The following is a 23,158-nucleotide window of genomic DNA, read 5'->3' as shown; positions in this document are numbered from 1 at the left end:
ATAAAGGTGTATTTTCGACACATTGCTGACGCTGAGGCAGAAGTGCTCAGGACAGGCACAATTTTCATTGCCCAATGTATTACCTCAGGCAACAATCAAACTTTGCTATGGCTGCAGTTTGGGGGCAGTGCAAAGTGGATTGCTACAGGGGTGGTGCTGCTGGAGGGGAAACTGTACCACAAATAAAATTGCAACATGGATCATGAGAAAAGATTAGGCAATGCAATTTAATCGTCTTCTAACAGCTGCATGCAGCAGGGTATGGCTGCCTATTGGAGCTGTCAGTGGTCAGGGCAGAGTATTAAACTGAGTGCATTTCAGCCATGTGTGTAACTGATGAACCCAGAAATCAAAAGTTCTCAGGATGTTCTGAGTATGTATGAGAAGAAATAATTTGAAGCTGAATAAAATGGACAGTAATGAGGTGAGGAGCAGGGAAAATACATTAGGAAATGTTAAAATCCTTTTGCAAAGGCCCATTAACAGTTCTGCTCAGGCACAACAGAGAATATAGAGAAGTGTGTGTCAGGAAGATTGAAATGAGTCACCCAGATAAAACACTGCTATGACCTAAAGTCCCATTTGGTTGCTTTTAATGGCAAAATACTTGGAGCAATTAATTTTTCCCCTCTATGGTAGTTTTGTACAACATGGAAATTGATAAGGGTGATACTGAATGGTCTTTTACCTTTATTTTTCATTAATACAGTTATAATTGTGTGGGTGTAAACTGGAGCTATTTATTTACTTGTGATCATCTTTTTTTTGTAAGATCCTATAAGCCAAGGGTTCTTGGAAAGTAAAGAAAGCAAAGCAAATCCTTAACCAAACAAAGCACTCAGGTGGAGTGAATGTTCAGTGTGCCTGGACTGGTTACATTTAACTTCAAACATCTGGTCATCAGCTTAAAGAACAGTATCAATTAAGACATCTCTTTCTATCTATCACTTCTTTACTTTTCCTCCAGGCAGCCTCAGGGCAAAAATGCATAACAGACAAGGATGCTGGGGGTCTCAAAGCTGTGCAATTGCAGCTTTCTTATTCATGCAAAGATCTGGGAGCTGAGAAGAAAACCCTTTCGTAAGTGGAAGCCATAATGTCAAACACAGCTGTTCCTTGTCTGTTTTTAGTATGCAGTACCAGTCTCAATTTGGCATGAATGTAGTTATTTCATTAGCAACTCAGGAGGTGAAATCGCTCTTTCAAAGCTGAGCCTTTAAAATGAAGACATTTCAGTTCACTGCAGCTCAGAAGGCATCACAGCAATAGTGAAGCTCTCTCTGTGACAACCTTCCTCCTCCACTGTGCCTTGGAAAGTCTGGAACCTGTTCTGTGAAGAATAGTCACCTAACCTGGTTATAAAATCCATTGCAGGGAAATGCTAATGGCTGGTAATGTGGAGGAACAAAAAGAGAAAAGGCCAATTCATTTCTGTGAGACACAGCGATGGATCATGGTGTGACACTATTGCGACTGCAAAGCAATGAGCTCCTCTTAGTTCTCATGGATTCAGTGATTATTTATGACTGCTAACATCCATCACCCAAAGGGCAGGGGAGTGGTGCTGGTACCGCAGCATTTCTGTGCCTATTGGGAACACATGGGAGTGGAGTGAAGAGCTGTCTGAAGCAGATTCACACACTGGTTCTTTGGACTGACTCTTCTACCATGGCCTGAAAAAGTATTGCATAAGAAAATTATTGCTCATGGCTTTAAACTTTTAGAGGGAGAGCTGTGATATGTGAGAAACAGGTCCACTTGGCTCTACAGTATATGCTGGGAAATACTGACATCAAGAGAATAATGCTCTGCATAGCCCACATTTCTTCCCCTGTATGTCAGCTGGCCCCTTTTCCAAAGCACATGCACAGAGAAGGCCCATTTACAGAGAGTAAATATTCAGGGAAGAGATGGGATTTGGCCCAGTAGTTAGCTCAGCCTTGCTTAGGATCACTACCAGACTGCTCTGTGACAACTTCAGGTTAGGATACAGGAGACAAAAACAAACCAAACTAATATTTTTTTTTACTTTTAAACTTTAATTGCAAGCACCCTTTATAAATGCATGGTTGTAGATTTGGGGTGGAGGCCACAACATGTATAATTCAGTGTGATTTTAGAGAAGTCAGAGAAGAGAGAGTTTACTGTGGCCAAAGATTTAGGTCTTGGTAATGAATGTTGGAAATGGAAAGGAAAACAACCAGTTAAAAAAACATAACCCTGCATGAACACTGCTAAATTAAAAGACTTACTAGTAGCATTAAAATAACCTCATAGCCACTTACATCAAGTTAAAACAACTTCCCTCTTCGACAGCAGCAGATTATTTGCCCTTTCTGGTACGGCTGCTCTTGCTGTGTGCTCTGTCACTTGGGACTAGGATACAGCGGGTGGAAAGACGATGGCTTGGCAAAAATGACTCAGTTCTCATTTGTAAACTGACAGTTGTGTACTGGAAAACATGAAGAGCATACCGAGTTTGCTTTGTAAACAGTGGGAAACCTCAGCAATATCTGGTGTAACTGTTATGTAATGCCTGAGTGAGACACTGATTTCTGGGCGACGCCTGCGATACCGTAACAAACACTGAAAAACAGAAAGTCAAAGAGAAAAGGCAATGTGAGTAAGAGGAAAAACAAGCAAAACCATAAAAAATTAGAGAATTTAGAGGCTACTCTAACAAATTACTGAAGAGATTATTAGGAGATATTGAACCCAAAAAAAAAAGAAGCAAGCATCATGTACTAAGAAAAACAATTGCCCATGCTCCATAATATGAGTTCCGCTGTGTGGGAGCTCTGGTTCACTCCTAGACATGGGCCAGCTGTCAGGCCAGACCAGAGCCTGCCTCGCTGCCTCTGTGCCCTGCCTGCCTCCCCCAGGGCACAGGCACAGAGCAATCCTGCACACCTGCTCTGGCTCTCTCGCCCTGGTCTTGTCACCCAGCTGTTCTGTGTCCTCCCAGAGGTGTGACACTGTCCCTGAGTTAGGTCAGGGTGCTTGGTTGTTAAACCAAACAAAACAGAAACTCAAAAAGAAGGGAAGTGTCGCTGTTGGACATGAAGTAGAAGGGTAGATTCAGTCACAGCACAGCCAGAACAAGATGCTAAGAAAAGCTTTATCATCTGAACTTTTCAGCTTTTTATAAGGTATTACGATACAGGTTTAGCATGATTGGTGAGGGGAACACCACCTCTCTGTCCCATTGGTGGAACAAGAGAAATCACACTAGCCACAGCTGTACAGAACTGTTTTGAGAAAATGAGATTATTTACAATAATAGTCCTTGAGCAAGAGAAGCTCTCAAGAGACTTTCCCTTGGGAACAGATCAGCCACTGACAGGCTGGAACTCTCTCAGACTCAGAAAAATCAAGTCCAAAGGGAAGGAACTCAAAATTTCTATATAAAATAGGGTTTGGAAAGCCTGTGGCAGGGGTTACTTGGAAAGACTCAGACCTGAGTGAACATGAGCACCCAGCACCCATGGGGCTACTGTTTCCCAAATGGGATATTACAAATACTCCCTCTGCAGTGCTCTCTTTTTCTTAAAATAAAAATAATAAAAGTGATAATATTGAGCAGAGATTTTTGCAGAGTGACCATGAGCAATCAGCAGTAATACGGTGCCTCTTTCATTTCAGAACCTACTGGGCCTTCATGTACATGGTGTGTGTCACATCCCCTTCAAGGATAAGGTATTCTCACGTGCCATAGAGATGGTAAATTAAGTTGACAGTTTCTTTTCATGTTATGGTTGGCATTCTGTGTAGTTTTACCTTGTTTTATATTTTTCTTCACATGCTACAATTATCTGCACAGCTAAGGTTCCAAGAGTGGTATATCAACTAAAGGTAAATCTGAAATTATTCCAGTGGGGAAGGTAAAATGTCTATATCTGCACAATATTATGGTGTCAGTCAAAAGTAGCCAGTTTTTGAGACATGTGCAGTAATTGGCCTTTTCTGTTGTGTCTCTAAAATAGAATGGAGCTCTATTTCTGTCCTTCCAGGTGCAAAATTAAAAAAAATAAATAAAAAAAATGAGACTAAGTAAAGCAGAAATGAATTGCTGCTGAGCTGCTGCACTGCAGATGAGTCCACGGTTCAGTAATTCCATGGTGAAGTGGCTTTTCAGTGTTAACACTGTCTAAGAAAGTAAAGCAAGAGAGGTATAAAAAAAAAACCTCACAGCTTTTATTTCCTTTTAAAATCACTTTAAATTTAGGGCCTAAACTTTATCTGTTAAATATGATTACAACCAGGGTTGAAATTTTGGGGTTGTTTAATATAGGTGCAATAAAATAATTTGAAAGTTTATAGACAGGAGCTCCATCTGCCCATAGTGGTTCCTCTAGCCACTTGGATTCTTGGCTGTGAGAAGAAATAAAAATACATTATTTTATTAACAATAGGGCCAGTTCCATATGTCTGATCTGCTAGGGAATGAGTACATGGCCACACTATTTTCTCTGGTGAAACTTTGTACTGAGAATATTTCTATAACAAAAAGACCCTCTTTGATTTGACCTTTCTACCTCCTGCCAATAAAAAAAATCCTTTAGAATTTCTCAGACCATCTTTATCTCCAGTACTCCCTTAAGGACTTCCTGGAATGACCTCTTCTAGAAAGCATCTCTGAAGGTGATCATGAGCTGTAAATCAAAGAACTTTTGAGTTTCATTATTTCTATCTGAATCACAACTCATTGACATTTGCAGCAATGATTTACTCTAATTAAGTACAGTTTGAACCATGTACTGAGTAACAACACAGGGTCCTTTCCAGAAAAAAATGACACCGGTTTCTCAAGATTGAAATTGTAGCAGACAGTAACAGATGTTTAAATTGCTATTCTTCTGTGATGACCTGCACATACAGACCAAGTGTTGGAAATTCCTATTTATTTTGGATTTGCTTGGCTCCCACTTGTTTTGAATGATCAGAATAATTTTTGTATCTGATCCATCAATGACTGTGCATGCACTGCAACTGTGATACTGCTTCCATAATTTCTTTGGTTCTTCTCCTGATTACAATTAGAATAAAAAAATCCAGTCTTGCAATTATTTTTAGAAGATAGAGAGGACTAGTCATGGCTAAATTCTACTTTTCGTGGCTTTGGAAGTCGTTCTTAATGTGGTGATAGCCTTCCCAAGCTGATGACTTTAAAATAATAGTACTGTACTGTACACTGAGAGTCCCATGCAAGCTTCCTCTGGCTCATGATGTTCCCTAAATACTTAATGAATGTTTTATTCACAAAAAAGAGGAAGCACAGGAGTAAAATTTAAATAGAAACAAATTATTTTGGTGCCTATTTTATGACTTATTCTCTGGGTAAAGGCAAATAATGAAATTCTTTCTTTTTCCACATTGACATTATTCTAGTTCGGGATTTTTGGATTGCTGATTATGATAATTGGCTGGTGTGGCCATGAGCTAGGCTGGGGTAGATTTTCTCCTAATCACACACATACTTCAGGGACCACTCAAAGGTTTGGTGCCATTCTCACTAAGCCGTATTGTGGGTGCTCTGACCTACTCTGGTTTACAGCTAATCCAAGGCGAAAGCTGGACCTTTGCAGGACCTGAAGGGAGCAGATAAGCAGGAGAGGTATGGAAGGGGAGAGGGGAGCATTGGCCCCGTTGTCTTTCTCCTGGTGGCACTGGTGTGCACATTCCTGAGGCATGTGCTGCTGCATCAGGAGGGTGCTGCTGCATCCCTCATTCTGTTGGGCTGTTCATGTTTTGCCAGGAATGGGCTTCCCCAGCTTCTCAGTTTACTTGTTTGTGTATCAATTTAATACTGCTATGACAGAAGGACATTATGTGAGTTAAGAAATTCATTAACAGATCTCTTCAAGCTCATCAGTGAAACTCATTACAGGAATTAGAAAGCATTGCTTCCGAAGATGAAAAATGTTGTGCCTTGCTGTATTTCCTGCAGCTGTTTGTTGTCCTTTCCTCCCTCCTTCCCACTTTTACTCTCTGTGTGCTGTAATATTCTTGGAAGAGAAAATGAGGGTTGGCCTTTGTAGGACCAGGTCCTGATGGTGCCTGACCCCCAGGCATCCAGGAGAGACCACCAAGCTTGTTACACTTATATTTCAAAACTAAACTCTGTTTTTAAAGTAAAAGTTTACTATCTAGCCTGATTTGTTTTGGTTTGTTTTGGTTTTCCTTTGGGCATGCCTTGATTCCTGGAATACTCTGCAGCATCCATTGCTGGATAACTTTGAGACTTCCTCCCTGACGTACACAGACTTTTCTCCAAGATATCTTTTCATGGAAACTCATTTTGCTGCTGCCTTGATGACCTTACAATCTGTGCCAGTTTCATCTTTTGGATTTGATTCTGTGAAGTCTTGCACAGCCTCCACACCTGGAATGGCCAGAATTAGAATCACTCAGCATGTCAGGCATTAGTACTACAGGTACTCGATCTAAGAAAATATTTGGAGAATAAAATACAGAATGAATCAAAATATAGAGTAAGGGAAGCTGGTGCCAGATAAATGCAGACAGAAATATGACTGCTAGACAGCCGTGTTTCCAGCTTCTAAATTTTATCTCTGTAGTGATAAAGACAGACTCTCATTTTGTGTGCCAGATTTTATGCATGCCTTCCTTTAAAGCATAAGTTTATGCTGGAAGAATCCTGGAGGTGCCTGATGCTTAATCTTAGAAATACTAGTTCAACAGAAATAAAGTACTCAGGAAACAAAACACAAATTATATTTCTAAAACATTTTTTTTTGTAATTTGATCCTCCCATGTAAACAAGAGACAATAAAACCTTCTGGGAGTCTTGTTAGCCAACTGTCTCCAAACTGCAATGAAAGAAGGATTTCAAAACTATTTCACAATTGTGTTTGGATGAAACATGTGTTTACTGTATGTAAATGAACAAGACATTCTGTTCTTTTAGGGTTCATCAGATCCTCACTGTCTTAGCTGGTTTGGCATGTGCAGGAAAGTGGGTCTTCTTCAGAAGATGCTGGACAGACAAACAATTGTTTTTCAGTGGACATTACCAGACTTTACAAAAACACCCCAACTTTACTGCAAATTTTTGCCTCAGAAGTCATTTAACTTGATCTTATCTTATTTTGCTTGCTAGAAATAAAGACAGAATAAGTTATTTAATGAAAGAGACATGGAGGCAGAGTTTCCCATGACAATAAATTGCTGTTGCATAGCCCTCATTGTCAAGCAGCATGTATTCAAAATGTGACTAGTCCCAACTGCTTAAAGCTGTTGAATTCTGCGTATGAGAATTTCTTTTAATAGCTTGGGTGCCTGTGTACAGCCAGTCCCCAGCATGGCATGTGTACCAGCAAGCCTCTTTCCAATTTGTCAAGGGAGGACCCAGGATCCATGGAAGACTAGTAAGCTGCACTTTTACCCCAGTCTTTGTGCAAGGAAGCTATGCAGTAATTCAGTTTATCTCTTTCTTTTTTCTGGCCACTGTTATGATACAATTTGCTGAGTCAGGGAGGTTTCGTTGTTGTGGTGGTGATTTGCATCTTGCATGTTTTATCTGGGTGCAATCAAAATAAAAAATCTAACTGGGACTGCAAGTGTACAGTACACAGGCCAAAAAATGTGTGCTCTTTTGTGAGCCATACTGCAAAGGGTGACTGCTGTAGATCAGAGCCTGGGGCACTGCAAGGAGGTGAAATAAAGAGCATTTTATTGCTCTTCAGCCTCTGTATTGCTGTGTCACCACCTCCACTGTTGCTAGAATTCCAGCTCAGACCTGTGTTCACCTCTGCTGAAACAGAGGATGTGCCTCATGGAAGGTGCTGATGGATCTGTTAATCCAGGCTGGCAATGGCTTTGTAGAGTGTTGAGGAAGAGGTGTGGAGCTAGACAGTGATTTATTGTTCCCAGGCCAGCAAGCAACAACAGTTGTTGTGTCCTTAGGCTGCTGACACAACCTTGTAACCTGCAAAATTCCTCAGTCTGAGCTGGCTTCTGTTCTTCCCACCTTTCCATGCAAGTACTCTGGCCAGGCTGGCAGTGCTTGACTGAGGGCTACAAGGAGCTGGGAGGGAGAACAGCACAAGTCATCCCCTGCTCTGGGCAGAGAGTCTTAGTGATAACTGCTTTTATTGCTGTCTTTCATCCCCATGAATCTTATGACTTCAAATCACTTCAAGATGATAAAAGCATGTTGGTCATGAAATTTTGCTCTGTGTCATGAAAAGAGTATTTTTAATTTGTTTGTTCTTTGTGTGAATATTGAATTGATTGTTTAGTTTCTTTCCTTGCCTCAGTCCCACGCTACTCATATTTCTAGTGAGGGAAAAAAAACAACCCTTTTTTTTTTCCTTTTACAGCTTTATAACTGGGATGTTGTTCTGCTTAGAAAACACAGTTTAAATTACACAGGCATCTTTTCCCAGTTTGCTTTCTCTAAATCTAAATCTCGTCTAAATCCATCAAAATACTGCATAATCACCAGTCCGGCAGTGTTTTTGCAGTAACTCATTTTCAATATTGCACTAAGGAAAAGTGTTACAAATGTACTGACTCCCTTGCAGGGTCCACTAATACCACTTATGAAATGTTAAGGTCATTAAGGTCATCATTTCCTCCCAAGGCAGGCTTGAAGTGGCTGGTTTTGTGAGATCCTAAGTATCGAAAAAATTCTTTTGCATCTGAATTCTGTAGGTTTTATTAATAGGTTTGAGTACTTTAGATTCTGCAGGTTATTGTGGACTGTTTTTTTTTCAGACTTAGTCTGCTATTTGTTTGGCTATCATGATTTCTAGAATCCAGCACAACACTAGAAATATTTTCAAATAGGGAATGTAACTAAGTACTTAATAAATGTATATGAAACCTCATCCAACCCATCACAATGTCAGCTGGTTTACATTCATATAGTAATACAGGGTAGAGCTACCCAAGAGAGAATTTAAAAAAAAAAAACAAACATGTGAATACTTATTAAATCATGCACTGGCAGCCTTGGTACAAAAGCAATGCACACTTGAAAAATCTTTTTTGACATTAGATGCAGGGATTAAACCCAACAGCTACACACAGATGCTTCCAAATGCTTGTGGCATTTGAGTAGATGTCAGATACAGAGCATCTTTTAGAAGGACTTAGTTTGGGTTTTGGTATAGATTTTTATTGCCTTACTTACTTTGTACCACCTCCCTTATATTGCTCCATTCCTATCAGTCTGCCTCTTTTTCCATTTATCATATTATTTACACTAAAATATGGATTTTGCAGCATCTGTCTGTTCCAGGATGTTTCCCGATCTCCTCCCATCTCTTCCATCTCTTTATCTATTTTATTGCTTTGTAATCTTTTACCCATGATCTACACAAGCCAAGTTTGGGGATTTTGCTTTTACACCCTGCTGCTCAGCCTGCTTTGTGTAATTGAAGGATGGGTCCCACAGCTTCCAAACAACCTAAAGTATCATGCTGGAAATCAGGCACATCACCTCCTTCATGGTCCCAAATACTACAGTAAGTAATTGGAAATTGCTCTTAATTAAATGTTCAGCATCAGTGATAGCTCTGTTAGTTATTAAACTGCCTAACAGAGCTTAAACCACAGGTGGTTAAACCATTCTAAAATTATCTTTACACTAGGTGTAACTTTCAAACATCCTATCTGGGCCTAAGTTCTCAGGAGAAGGCAGGACCTGTGCAAGGCTGTTATTTGAGAGCCTTTTGAACTACATGAGCCTAGCCTAGCCATTTCATCCAGTTCACACTCTCTGTCCTTCACCACACTGGAGGAAAGGGAGTTTCCAGATATTGGATAAAGTCCATTGTGCTAATAAAGAAATCTTATTTTACGATAGAAGTGTTATTTCAAATATGCTCTGTTTCATTCATCTTTTCCCAGAGTTTAGCTTGAAAATACATTGTCTGTAAAGAGGAGGAGGAGGAGGAGGTGGAACTGCAGAACTGGGATACTGCATCTGTTGTTCAGGGCAATGCTTACTCAAGCAGCAGGGTGGGTGTCACACAAAATCCAATTTTGTAGGTATGAGTAGGACACATGGCCCATAAGGGGTGGTGATATGGGCTGTGGATCTTAGAGGAGTCCAGAGCCACTGTAATGCCCCTGCTGTCAGCTCTAGGGCAGAGGTGTGGCTGCTGTTATGCCACAAAAAACACAGCACAGCATTGCTGACCATGAGACTTCCCCACACACCTCTCTACCTGTGCAGATTTACATACACACATCGGCCACACAACTTTATGGACTTGTCAGACACTCAAGACTGAGGAGGCTGTGGGCACTGGGGATGGGGAAGGGACATTGAAAGAGGTCGTAAAAAACTGTCCACATCAGAGGATGTGAAAGGGGAACTTGCCACAGGGTAGGCAGTGACCACATCCTCCAAATGTGCACAATAAAATTCTGCTGAGACTGCTTTCCCAGAAATTTCCCAGCAGGTCACTGGCCCCTGACTGGCTCCTTGTCCTCTCTTGGTCATAACTCTGAGATAGTGAACCTGAATATAGTAACTGGGATGCAGGATTGCATGAATAAAAACATCAGGATGGCAATTTAAATATATCTGTGGTGGCAATCACAGCAAGAGCAATGGTTTAAAAAAATGTGCAATGAAGATTTCATGACCTTCCCAGTCTTTGTCCATTAAACATTTGCTCAGTAATTCTCCAGTATGCACACAACCTGGCCAAAAAAATGAACTAAATACGTCTTTCAATGTGTAGCCATCAAGACTTTGCTCAGGTATCAAAAGCCTGGACATGTTTTAACTGAAAAATCCACTTTTTTAGTGCTATTTGGCTGTTAGAGTGAACCAGAATGTTGCTTTTTAGTTTTTAGTTGTTTTTATTATTTATTTTTATAATTATTCTTACTCAACTGTTACTTTTTAATCTGGACATTTTCTTGTTTTTTGAATTTGTTAAACAAGTTTCTGTCTTTAAAGCCATAATTAAGAAAAATAGCCAAGTAGAGAACAAAGCAAAAAATAAAAGCAAAAAGTTCTGAAATATCAGTGATTGTAGCTTACAATAGACAAAAGTCCATCTGTCAATTTAATTGATAGATGCAAGGCCCTATTTCAAAAATTCAGGGAAATGAATAGCATTCAGTTACTTTGACCTTGCAAAATAAATAGCAATGCCCTGAAGACACACTAAAAACATATCAGGAAGTAGAACTGTTTTCTCTGTTTTAAACAACATTTCATTCAATGGAAAAAAAGCCAAGAAATACATTTTTCCAGATGATTTAAGATGTAGTATGCTGAAACTTGTCTTCCAATAGCAACAATTAAAATAACTTGCTTTTGTAACCACAGTGTAGGCATTATTTCCACTATTAGCCTGTACTTCTGTAAGAGCAGGAGTTGTTAAAAAACTGCTGTTCTTTTTGTACACAAAAGCATTTGGTTTTTCAGACTATATATGGGGATTTCCCACCATTTCTCCCCAAAAATCTCCTGCCAGGATAGTAATTAGTGATAAATCCACACAAGAAAATGCAGCTCAGAACTCAATACATAAGACTTCGAACTTGAAAGTGATTTTATACTTCAGTCTTCTCAAAATGTTTTAAGGAAACAGGGTCTGACAGGCTACAGCACCTTGCATTGTCAGTCAAAGATTCCTTAAAATCAGAAATGTGTTCATTTTTTAGTGTGCAATTTTTATCAACAGCACTTTTTAAGACCAATAACAAATAATTTTTAAAAAGCTGTGTAAATACAAACAGAGGCTCTCCTCAGTTAAGTGCTTTGCAGGCTCTAGATATGTATTTGTATTTTAATCTCCCAGTTTAATTCTACCAGCCAAATAAATAAATATGAATTTGAATAAATATGAATCTCTCTGTGATGCAGAGAAAAGCAATTGTATTGCTTTAGTACAAGAGGCTGGGTTCATACCCAAAGAATGAATGGTGCTTCTGGTCAGATGAATAAACAGATGAGAGGACTTCCAGCCCATGATCCATCAGGAACAGTGGAAAGACATGCTCACAAAATACAGAAATGCAGAAATAAGTAAAAAAATTCCATTTTCTTTTCAGCCTTTCAGTAGGAAAATAGAAAGGAAATTTTTTAGAATGATGTCAGAAACTTTCAGGGAATGGTGCTGAAGTTCCATGCAGGAGATCAGAGAAGCTGCCTTCAACATTCTTGGCAGCAGCTGTTTCCCTGTCCTGCTGTGCCAGGGGTGGGTGTGTAAAAGTTTATCCGGACTGGATCTTCATGGCAGGTGGCCATTATTAAAAGGAATTATTTTCTAGCATATACCACTCACTAGTATAAGGTTTTTACCTACATTGTCCAGCTTTATTTTGCTGTTAATACTGGTTGTTTCCCAGTCCCTCAGTTGTTCTTGGCTGCTCATGAAGACTAAAAGGACCATGGAGAGGCAGAACTGTCCTGGGGCTGTTCTACATTGCACCAGTAATGAAATGCCCCACCCCAGAAGCTCTGAAAGACAGACATATAATGGTAATGAAATTTTTCTCCCTCTCCTGTTGCAGACACAGTGGCCCCATGGACCTGAGCCAGTGTTTCCTGAAGTATCACTTTTGTACTAGTGATTGTGTTTCTTCTGAGACCTCCTCAGACCCACAATTCCATCTGAAATCAGCTCTGCCTTAGCTTTCACCTCCTGAACGAACTGGCTCTCTTGGGCTTTTCTGATTTGCTTGGTAGCTTTATGAAATAATGCCTTTTAAACTGTATTAAATAATCTGAGATGTTTAAAAATGGAAATGATGTCTTTTGTACTTGATTAAATACATCTGAGAATTTTTTTTCCCAGTTCCTAAGGCAGGAAGATGCAGCACTTGATACAGCTTCTATTCCAAATGCTACCCCATCCCTTCATTTTGTCAGAAAGATTTATGAAGAAGAGCAGGGGTCATGCACATGGCAAATGTGCTTCTGCTAAAGCAGCGTATTCCTAGAGGAATAAACACAGACAGTGCTGAATTACTTTGTCATCATTAGAAATTGTCAGAGTCTCATAATGTTTGTGAGAGCAGACAGGTTAGAATGGCACAGTCCAGAAAATAAATGCTCACGCTGAAAAATACACTGAACTCCTTAGTCCAGTGCACACAGCTTTCCTCAGCTGGGAGGAATGAGTGAGCTGGGCTGCTGAAAAGGATTGCAGCTTTTAGCTGCTTCAGTGGCTGAGGGAGGAGGTTTGCTTGCAAAATTTCTCAGTGAATGGCTAAGGAACTTCTTTTTTTTTGAGAAAAAATGCTAAGTATTATAAATAATTTTCCAGAAAATTAGGAAAACAGTTTTAAAAGTATTAACGAATCATTTCAGTGCTCCAGAGGGAAGTTTCTATGCTTCACTTTTTTTGAATGTGAAAATGGGATGTGGTAGTCACTGTCCTTTTTAAACAGGCAGGAAGAAAAATCATTCATTTGGCAAATATATATCAAAAAAATGCTAGTACGTTCTTGTTGCCTCTTCTTCCTTATCTGTAAAGTTATTTCAAATATTAGCTTGAAAAGTTTGCTTTGCTCTTACAAGATTAAAAGATTTGTTTATCCAGTGTCTTGCTCTTGAATGGTGTCCCTAATACCCCACAAAGATGATCTTGAGGCAGTGGTGCTTGCTGGAGATGTGACTGCACTGCTCTGCTGGATCATCTGGATTCTTTTCCTCTCTGAAAAATATATGTACCATGGTGTAAATTGCTGCCACATGCTGTAATTAATAGCAAAGCTGGAAATTTTAATGGGCAACTTTAGCTAAATTTTTTTTAATAGTTTAAAAAATAATCCTTCCCAGATTCTAGACTGAAATAATTCATTCTGAGTAATGTTTTCCTGATATCCAGCAGTAATCTAAACAAGAGAGTTGCTTCATTTATAACTGGTGCCTCACAGCTTAAAGACTCAGGTGTGCCTGTATCCAAGTCTTCCTTTGCTGCTCACAGTTCCAAATGCCCGATTTGTCTCCATTAAGGCTGCACTAATCCTTTGTAAATCTTTGCTGTGTCACCCCTTTGAAAGACACTCAACAGTGTTCACATTTTCTTTCAGGACAGAGACCTTTTTTCTTGTCCTTTCCTGTCTAACCTGCATTAGCCAGGTAGGGAGTGGGTTTGACTGTCCAGGGCTTGTGAAGTGCAGCTCCTTGGGCCTTTCTGTGTCCCTGTGCAGAAAATAACACTTCACTTCTGTGTCTCCAAGCAACTGAATTCTAATTGACACAAGTGCTACCTCCACACAGGCAGGGCAGGTAAGAAAAATGCCCTGCTGAGGCTGTGTGTTCAACCTCCCTGATACAAAGAGATCTCCTTCCTCAGGTTTGCCAAGAGCCATCACAAATGTTTATGGACTCTAAGCCTTTTACTGACTAGCTACTAAAATAATTTGTTAGGATAAGTGTTTTCAGTTGGGAAGGACCTACAATGATCATCTAGTTGAACTGCAACATTTTCTGATGTAATTTTCACTCAGTAAAAATTCTGCTATTTAATTTTACTTTGTTAGAATCCAAACTTTCCCCTATATTTTTGGAATAAAGTCATCGGAGGTGGGGAAAGATACAAAAACGCCACAAAAGAAAAAAAAAAAGATTCTTCACAGTTTGCCAGTGAAAATATAATATGTGAGATAAAACAGAATACCATGCTGCTGTACAACTGATTTTAAATTTCTGCCCTTTTAGAACTTTTGAAAGACTTTTGGATTTGGGCACCAGCATTATTTCCATCAATCCACGAGGTGAAATATCAAACCTTTTTCTTTAACTAATCCTAGAAATATATTGTTCACTCCTATACTAAGTTTCTGAGAAACACTATTATTGTCCAAGTTATAATCACTCAGAAACAACAAGTAATTAATTGTGTCAATAATTCTGGAATCTATAATATATATATATATATACATTATATATATATATATATCATCTTATCTAATATATAGTAAGCAATTAAGTTACAGAATCTTATCTGTAATCCACTGCTACCAGCTCTGTAGTTTCCCTTAGACTCACAGAATGGTGTTGCCTTGAAAAAGCCTCAAAGAGAAGATACCTGTTTATCACTGATATTTTCACAGTTCTTGGGGAGTTTATGCAAATACAGCATGCAAGGATTCCACTTGGCCAACCACTCCTGTCTGAGAATTTATTGGATTTCATGATTCTATAGGTAACTGGAGCACCATCGTGAAGATGAATACTGGTAGAATTGAGGTCATCCTTGCCTGCTGCTAGGATGACAATAAGAATTTGGAACCATGCAACCATTTAACAGGGTTACAGCATAATGCAAGAGGGGAAAAAATAGAAAGAAAAAAGAGTGATACTGACATAGAAAATCATGCATTTTGATAGTTTCTTGAAAATTTCTTTGTCCTGGAAGCTGTCAGAACTCTCTTGAGACTTGTTCCTGTCACTGCACTGATCCAGAATAACAAAGAATGCAGCATTTAAAATATTTGGCTCATAGGAAATAGCTTGCTAGAGTTGAGGCAGCTTTCTCCTGTGCATTTTTCATGTCCTGCTACAAAAAGATTAAAACATTGCGAAGGATGTGTATTCAGTTGAGAAATGTTAAAAATGCCACTTCTGATGTAAGACATATTTTTGATATTATATCTACTGCACATCTAAAACTGTCAGGCTGCAATGAAATTTGTCACCTCTGTTTTACACTTGTATTAAGTGAGAACGTGGCAATTGACCTCTAGTAACACGAAGTTTGACAATTCTTGTACATATAAGTGTTACCAGAATGATTTCATAAACCAAGGCTGTCAAACATATCCTGTTGTAATCTTCTGGGAGAGAGAATGCTACACTATATTTTTTAAGGAGGTATTTTTGCTGTCTTATAACTCTTCTCAGGTCATATTAAATAATTTGCAATTAATTTTTTTGTTAGACAAAAAAGCTTGTCAGTGCTGAAACTAAGAATGCTCTGTCAAGTCAGAGGTGCAGGAAAATCTAATTTGCAATTGAATCTGTGTATCCTTTGAAAATTAAATATCTGATCTAAAAGCAAGCAAAGTGAAATGTTTGAAAGTACAAGAGACAAGAGGTAGCTTGTCCTGCTAGCTTCTAACTTCAAAAGCCATGAGAGTGTGGCTCAGACTTATGCATAGAATTCTGCAGGTCACTTTTCCCTTTTGCCCATTCACCAATTCACCTGGGCTAAAGGTTGGTGTCCATCTTGACAGCCTGAGCTGAATTCTCTGCTTAAAACTGGGCATATGCCAGAGGACAAAGCCTAGCTGGGCTTTACATACATGCTTTACACCAAAACACCTTGTAAATACTGAAAATAGTGATTTGGGGTTTTCTGCTTTATTCCCAATAGTTTTGAGAAAGCACAGAAAAATGTCTAGATTGAATGCAAACAGGAAATCCTGCTGCAGTCACTGACAATAGGGAATTCTCACTGAGAGTTGCAATGAAAAAAACTACCTTTGATATGCTGATATAAACTTTGGGTGAAATCTAAGAAAATATTCAATTTAGCGCAAAGCATTTTCCCTAGACTTTCTTATCAGGAAAAAGAAGAACAAAAAGTTAATTAGGTAGAAAAGGAAATTAATTCAGAAGAATGGGAAAGGAACCTCACAGTTTTCAGGGCATTACTGGGTGCCAGCTGCCATTAGTGGAAAGCAATAAGCAGCATTGCATTACACCTGGACCAGGTACTTACTTCATGGAAGGAGGGGAGAGCAGTGGGAGACAAGTCACAAGCCACTGCACTTCCAGGTCACTCACTTGGTTAATTTTTATCTTTAAGTTATCTTCAGTTTTTATCTTAAGTTGAAGCTCTGTATTTTAAGAGCTGATGACATTGTATAACTAACCTGACTAATGGGTGTAACTCTAGCTCAAGCCTTTAAGAGCCTCCATATCTCAGTGCATAATATTTTTTCTTTTGCAGTCTGTCACTTGTCAGCAGTGCCTAAGGACAGTCTGAACCAGGCTTCATTCACCTGCTGCCCAGTGCATTGAGATCCTTTGTCAGAAAGCTCCTTCTGGCAGTTATTTATAGGTCAACATTTGGGTGAGCTAATTGCAGGCAGGACCCCTGGAAAGGTAACTAAACAGTTATTGCTCGTGCTGTGAGGAGAAATGATTATGTGAATTACCAAATCTCATTAATGTACTACTTTGGGACATTTTGAACAAGCACTGCTTCCCTTGGCTTGGGGGAATGTCTCCATCTCTCATTAAATTGGGGTGATACTACTATCCTCCTGGTGTGTTTTCAAAACTTTATTCTGAAATAGAAGTGCCTTAATCTCCCTTCCTTTACAGGAAATCAATGAGCATTGATACTTCACACAGGCTCACCTATTTTATACCAGTCAGACTCTGATTCCTGAATGGCACTTTTACCTGACATTGCTGTGCTTTCTGGAGCTAAGCTCAGTTAATGTGAGCTCATTATCAATACCTCCTCTATTCCCAAAATTCCCCTTGGTACTCTTGCTAACTTTTTGAGAGTGGACTCTGATCCATCCAGGTCCTTCAAATGACATGGCTATTAATCCTTCCCCTGTATGCTGAAACATCTTGTTACCCAGATCCTCTGGCAATTCCGTTGCCTCTGCAGCGTTTCACAAGCACCATATTGGATCTGAACCAAACTCCTGCTGCACTGGTGAACACCAAACCAGGGCATTTCAGTCAGGGACTGACAGAATGTTCTGTCTGAAGCAAAGGTATTCAAGTTTGTCTTTCTAAGCTGCTTTGATGCTGACACCTATGAATTTGTTTTCTCATCGTTAATACATCCTATAAACTATCATTGTACCTTTACTTCTTGCTTTATAATAATCAGAAGCTGTTTGCAGTTTGATAATATGAAATGTTCCAGTTGGGCAGAAATGAAATTTTGCTTTGATTCAAAAGTTCTTCCTGTTAATTGTCATATGGTGCCCTGGAAAGGTCTGCTAGGTTTATTTAGTTTTATTTGTTTAAGTTGTACTTAACACTTGCTATGCTTGACTGTCCCTTCATATCCACAAGTATAAATTCAGAGTAACTGCTGTAAAACCAATGGGGTTTCACCTACACTGAATTGTAAGAGAAACTACAGGTTCAAGGTTGAGTCTTTAATCACATTGACATCCAGTGGATTTGCCTCTTTATATCAACTTGTGCATTTATTTAACAGGTATTAATAACCAGTTAATACAACCCAATGATGTGATTAGATGCCCCTAACAGATTAAAAATAGTGATCAGAGAATAAAAAAATAAATCTTCTTTTAGCAAGAATATCTACTATCACAATTAAGATTCAGATTTCTTCTAAAAAAACCTGTATTTATGTGTAAGTATTAGAATATGTTCAAGTTCAATTTATAATTCCAAAACAACCCACATTTCTGTAAAGCAACAGTTACTGAGGATGCTTAAAACAACACTACAATGATCATATTTGGAGTATTATGTGTTAAGAAGTGTGAGTTTCTGATCTCAAGTACCATCTCCACAGCTTATGAATGTTCTTTGTGACTTATGGGTACGTACAGATGACCTCATTTCTGATGTGATTGTCTACCTTTAGCATTTGGACTTTCTGCTTGTTTGCTGTTTGATAAATGAGTCTCTGTCAACATGACTTGGTGAAATTAGTGGAACTCTTGTACTCTGTGTATGCATACAAGGTTGAGTAATTTGGGGTCATTACTGGAGCTGTTAAAAGAGGAAAAAGTGATGTGGGAATCTATGTCCTGAAGGCATTCAGTACCCCAAGTGCCTGTCAAAAATAGGAAAAGTTTAAATAAAAACAATGCAACTCACAGGAACTGCATAGAGCAGACACAAATACAGGCTATTCAGCAGGTGAAAAGTGGCAGTGGCAGACACAAGGAGTGTGATTTTTAGTTTATCTGTTGTTGAACACAAGCCCAAATGCTGCTGTAGTATCCTGTAGCTGTAGTAAGATTCCATCCATTCAAAACAGCACTTCTACCAACTCCAAAGGATGGATGACTTTTCCTGCTGGGGGACAAGAGTGTGTTGGTGTTTACCAATAAACAAAACTCAGGAATATTTCTCTGAAGGAGACATAGACCCAGTGGGCCATGTTTGCTTTCCAGCAAATAGTATTTTACATCTAAGAGAAGAAGGAAGTACTTTGATCATGCATATACACTGTGCTGTGAGGGATCTGCTCTGGAGAAGTCCTTTCTTTGGGTGCTCATGTTCCCTCCAGAGCAGATGAGGGGCAGACCATCCCCTCCATTCTTCCATGTGCTTTGCCATTATTATCTGCAGATTGTGCCTCCAGAGATGGAGTCTTACAACACTGGGTAATGAAAGCTGCAAGGTCACTTTACCTCTGTTTGTCTGAAAAAGAATTAACACTTCTGGAGTGTTAAAATTTAATTTTGGCATCTTTGAAGTGAAATAGGGAGTGAAATGGGGTGGGGGAGGCAGGGGAAGAGCAGTGGGAGAAGATGGGGAATGTTTATTACCTTGTCCTTGCCAGGAAAGCTACATTATAATCTTTCTGGGCAGTATTAGTGTTTGAGGTGAACTGAATTTATGGCTCATAGTCACTTGCTTACTTTGGAAGGGTATCTGAACTCATATATATTGGAATAGAGTCCGAGACTCCACTTCTGGCATTTAAATCCCATAATGAATCACAAGTTGAGGATATGATTCAATATCTTAAATTGCATTATCAGATTTGTGACTCATGGTCAATGACACCAAGTCTGGCAGGGTTCTGAATGATGCCTTCAGGAAAAACAATTTTTGATCATTTTTCCTGTGGTCAGGAGGTGAAGGTGGTGTGCACTGGGGTCACAGTGCTGTGTTCCTGCAGACAACCAGTGTGTTGCCAAGGAAGGGCTGTGTTTCAAAAGCACTTGCAAAGAGCTATCCTCCCTAACTCTCACTAGCAGCTCCACACTATAGCAAAAATTTCAAAATTAGGTACCCTCAAAATATAGCATGTGTGCCATTCTGTGCATATTCTGCTGCAGGTAACAATAAAAATGCTTTTTAGCCCTCTGTCTCCTCTGCTTCTCAGGGTACATATCAGCAGAGGCAACACTCAGATCCCCTAATCTTTGCACCAGCATCCTGGTATAGGTGTCATTCCTTGCTAGGCTGGGCTGTATCCCTACATGCTCTGGGTTTGTGTGACTTGCAGGAAGAGCAAGACAGGCCAAATAACAATGTCTTAGATGTGTGCTGCACAGCTAGCAGTGACTGCACTAGCATGAGGTGCTGGGGATCCAAGCTTCTTAAAGCAGGTTTTTCTAACAGGAAGAAGAAATGAAAATCAAGAAAAATGGCATTTTTAAGGAAGGAGATTGAAGAATGATTGGCCACAACTGTGGGTACTCAGAATACACCTTGGAGAAAACTCCAGTGAAGAGGAAGAAAGTGAACTAACTATTCATAATATAGCCAAATTAAAGAAGTCTTTGAGTTACTGTCACAGTCCTTTCACCAGTTTGAGAGGAATTATGCTATACCCAGTGGTAACAATGGCTATGCTAAAATCCAACCAACAGCAAATACTCATTTCCTAGGTTTTTTTCATATTTAGTTATCTTTACAACATAACCACAGGAATGATTCCCTGGTCTCTTTAAGGATTACTCCACATTAAAACTATAAATGATGCTGTAAGTCAGGTATTATAAAAATGTTAGTGAAAGAATATGGAAAAAAGAAATAGTAATCAGCCCCTTCCTTGTGAGCTTTGTATACAGATGCTGCAAGAAAATCTCTGAGATCTTAAGGTCACATTTTGGGTATCACCATTCAGCAGAAGGCAATGTGCTTCTAAACTTCCTTACATGATTCAGATAGTGAATAGTGCCACCCACATCTGATCTGTGTTTGGCTGAGCTGCCAAAACATTAAAATCTGTGAAGAAAGCATCCTACTGAATTTAAAGTGGGTGTACTGCCTTGAGAGAGCTGTTCTTAGACCAAACACTCCAAGCTGGGGGGAGCCTAGGATAACTCAAAGCCTGGACTACATAATTAAAGTAGTTTAATAATTTCCTCACTTCTGACTCTTGTTAAATAGTAGAAGGCACAAAGCTAGTGTGTGCAGTAGTGGAGGACATGTCAATTAGGAAATTCTCCACCTCATATCATTTCAATAGAAAGTCTGTTCTTTCAAGATGCTACAGACCTGGCTCCTGAGCCAGCAAAGCACCAACACCCCTCATAGATGACAGACCTAGTGTGCTTTCTGATTCTTTCATCTGCTAGGTTTTCTCACACCTATTCTTGTGCTTTCTTTCCAAATGGCCAGGGAGGCTCAATGAAGCCACAAAGCCACAATAACATTTTCCTTTCACTCCTTCACTAAAGCTCTGCTCTCCTTACCAGGGGTTTGGTGGCAGTTAATTTCCCAATGCACGAGGGCCGTTGCTATCTACACTGATCAATTTTTGACTCATGGTTTCTGTCTGATCCTCCCTCTTCATGGACCCATGTGTTATCTCTTTGATTGTTAATGCAACATGGCAGGAACTCTCAATTTCTGTTCACAGCCAAAAACTAAAATAATTTTCTAGGAAATGTCTCCTAAGCATAATAGTACCAAAACTACCAGCCCTCATGTAGGACCATTAAGAACATCCTGAGCAGCCCTGAAAGATTGGGAAGAGGCTGATCAACATCCTGAAAAATATTTATTTTTTTTTTCAGAGAAAGATGAGAAAATTGTGTCTATGCCTCAAGCTGGCAGGAGGAAGAACAGGTTGGATACAACAGGTAATTAAGATGCATTACTTAGTTTTTATATCAGGAATTGTTCTCATTTCTTTCTGCTATATTATAATCCCTTTACTAATGCTCAGGTAATATATAGTTTCTGTGTCTTGGGCATGTCACAGTCATAGTGAGAAAGATATTTTAGCATCATCTAACATGATGATTTACTTTGTCCAGTCTGGATAAAACAAGCCAAAACCCAAACAAGACGTGCCACACGTTCAGTTTCTCTGCTGTGAAGCGGTGTTCATTTTTCAGATGCAGATGGAACAGATGGGCTTGGTGACAGCTTGACTGGGATACACACTTTGAAACTTGTGCATTTATCTGGAGAGGAATTTGTTGGTTTTGTACAGACAATCATTTTACATTTATACAGATCTAAACCTTCAGTTTATGCTCTTGTTTAGGAACAAGCACTTCAGTCATAGTAACCAATTACTATGGTTATTGTGAGCCTGAGGCTTTTTTATGAAAAGAGACCCTTTTGTTATTTACACCGGTAGTAATAGTGAAAATCTGGAGGTGACAAGCTTCTGTTGGAAATCATGTTTTCACAGGATTCTCTTACATCCCAGCTCTGGCACACATTTTTCCTTTCAACATTCATTATCCCATCCCTGAAATGAGCTGCCAGTCAGCCTCACTTTTTCACTTGTACCCTTCCAACAGCACTTGTCGAAATGAATGCTTTTCTTTAGCATAACAGCAATTAAAAAACCCCAACACTCAAACACTGTATTATAAACCTAATACACCTGCTTCATGGACAATTTATTTTAGTTTTTTCCCAGTTTATTCCCAGGAAAAGAATGCTCATTTTTGTGTTCCTTTCAGGAGAGATCAAATATAGAATATTAAAAAGCAGTGTCTCTATACCACTAAAGGGGAGCCAGGATGTTCTCTTGTCTCCACCTGAAGATCAAGTCTTTGACAGTAAGGTCTGACATGGGGCAGCGATTTCTCTGCTGGAATTTCTGTCATGTTTACTTGCTGTTGCGATGCAAACCCATCTTCTCAACATACTTTCATTCTGAAGAGCTTAAAGCTTTCCTGCAGCATTTTATTTACCATCACACCAGTATCGTGAGGGGGTCATTCCTCTCATTAAGATAAATGATATGAAAAGGAAATGCAAAAGAGAAAAGCACAAAACCAGCAAGAGTTCTATTCCCACAGACTTTGCAGTTTTTCTAACCATTGTCCCAACCTGCCCCCAGGGAGCTCCTGGGAATACGATGCATCTATTACTGCTGCTCTTTTGTCCTCTGACACTGATCTATTGCCCAATAAAATATCTCTCAAAGGACAGCATGGTGTCACAGCTGGTTTAGAACCTGAGAAAACCAGCTCTTTGCATAAACAGGCTCCATCTTCCCTTTGTTCATTAAGAAATGTACCCAAGGATATATTTTCATGTTATTATCTGCTAACCAGTGCCCTC

The 23,158-nt window shown here is 39.4% G+C and overlaps 1 protein-coding gene across 1 annotated transcript in view; it reads left to right on the top strand.

Annotated features, from left to right (window-relative positions):
* LOC111933532 (uncharacterized) overlaps window positions 1–23,158 on the top strand; it is a 56,022-nt gene that overhangs the window by 13,375 nt on the left and 19,489 nt on the right. The window contains exons 3-4 of the mRNA XM_086844903.1: window positions 16,896–17,050; window positions 21,649–21,714. Of these exons, the coding sequence (XP_086701029.1) occupies window positions 21,672–21,714 (43 nt within the window). The 5' untranslated portion in view covers window positions 16,896–17,050; window positions 21,649–21,671. The remainder of the gene's footprint in view (window positions 1–16,895; window positions 17,051–21,648; window positions 21,715–23,158) is intronic.

The sequence above is a fragment of the Cyanistes caeruleus genome, chromosome 10, assembly GCF_971803275.1.
Source record: "Cyanistes caeruleus chromosome 10, bCyaCae1.hap1.1, whole genome shotgun sequence".
NCBI lineage: Eukaryota > Metazoa > Chordata > Aves > Passeriformes > Paridae > Cyanistes > Cyanistes caeruleus.
Note: the sequence above shows the minus strand (reverse complement) of the source record. Positions and strands in the feature narration are given on the sequence as shown.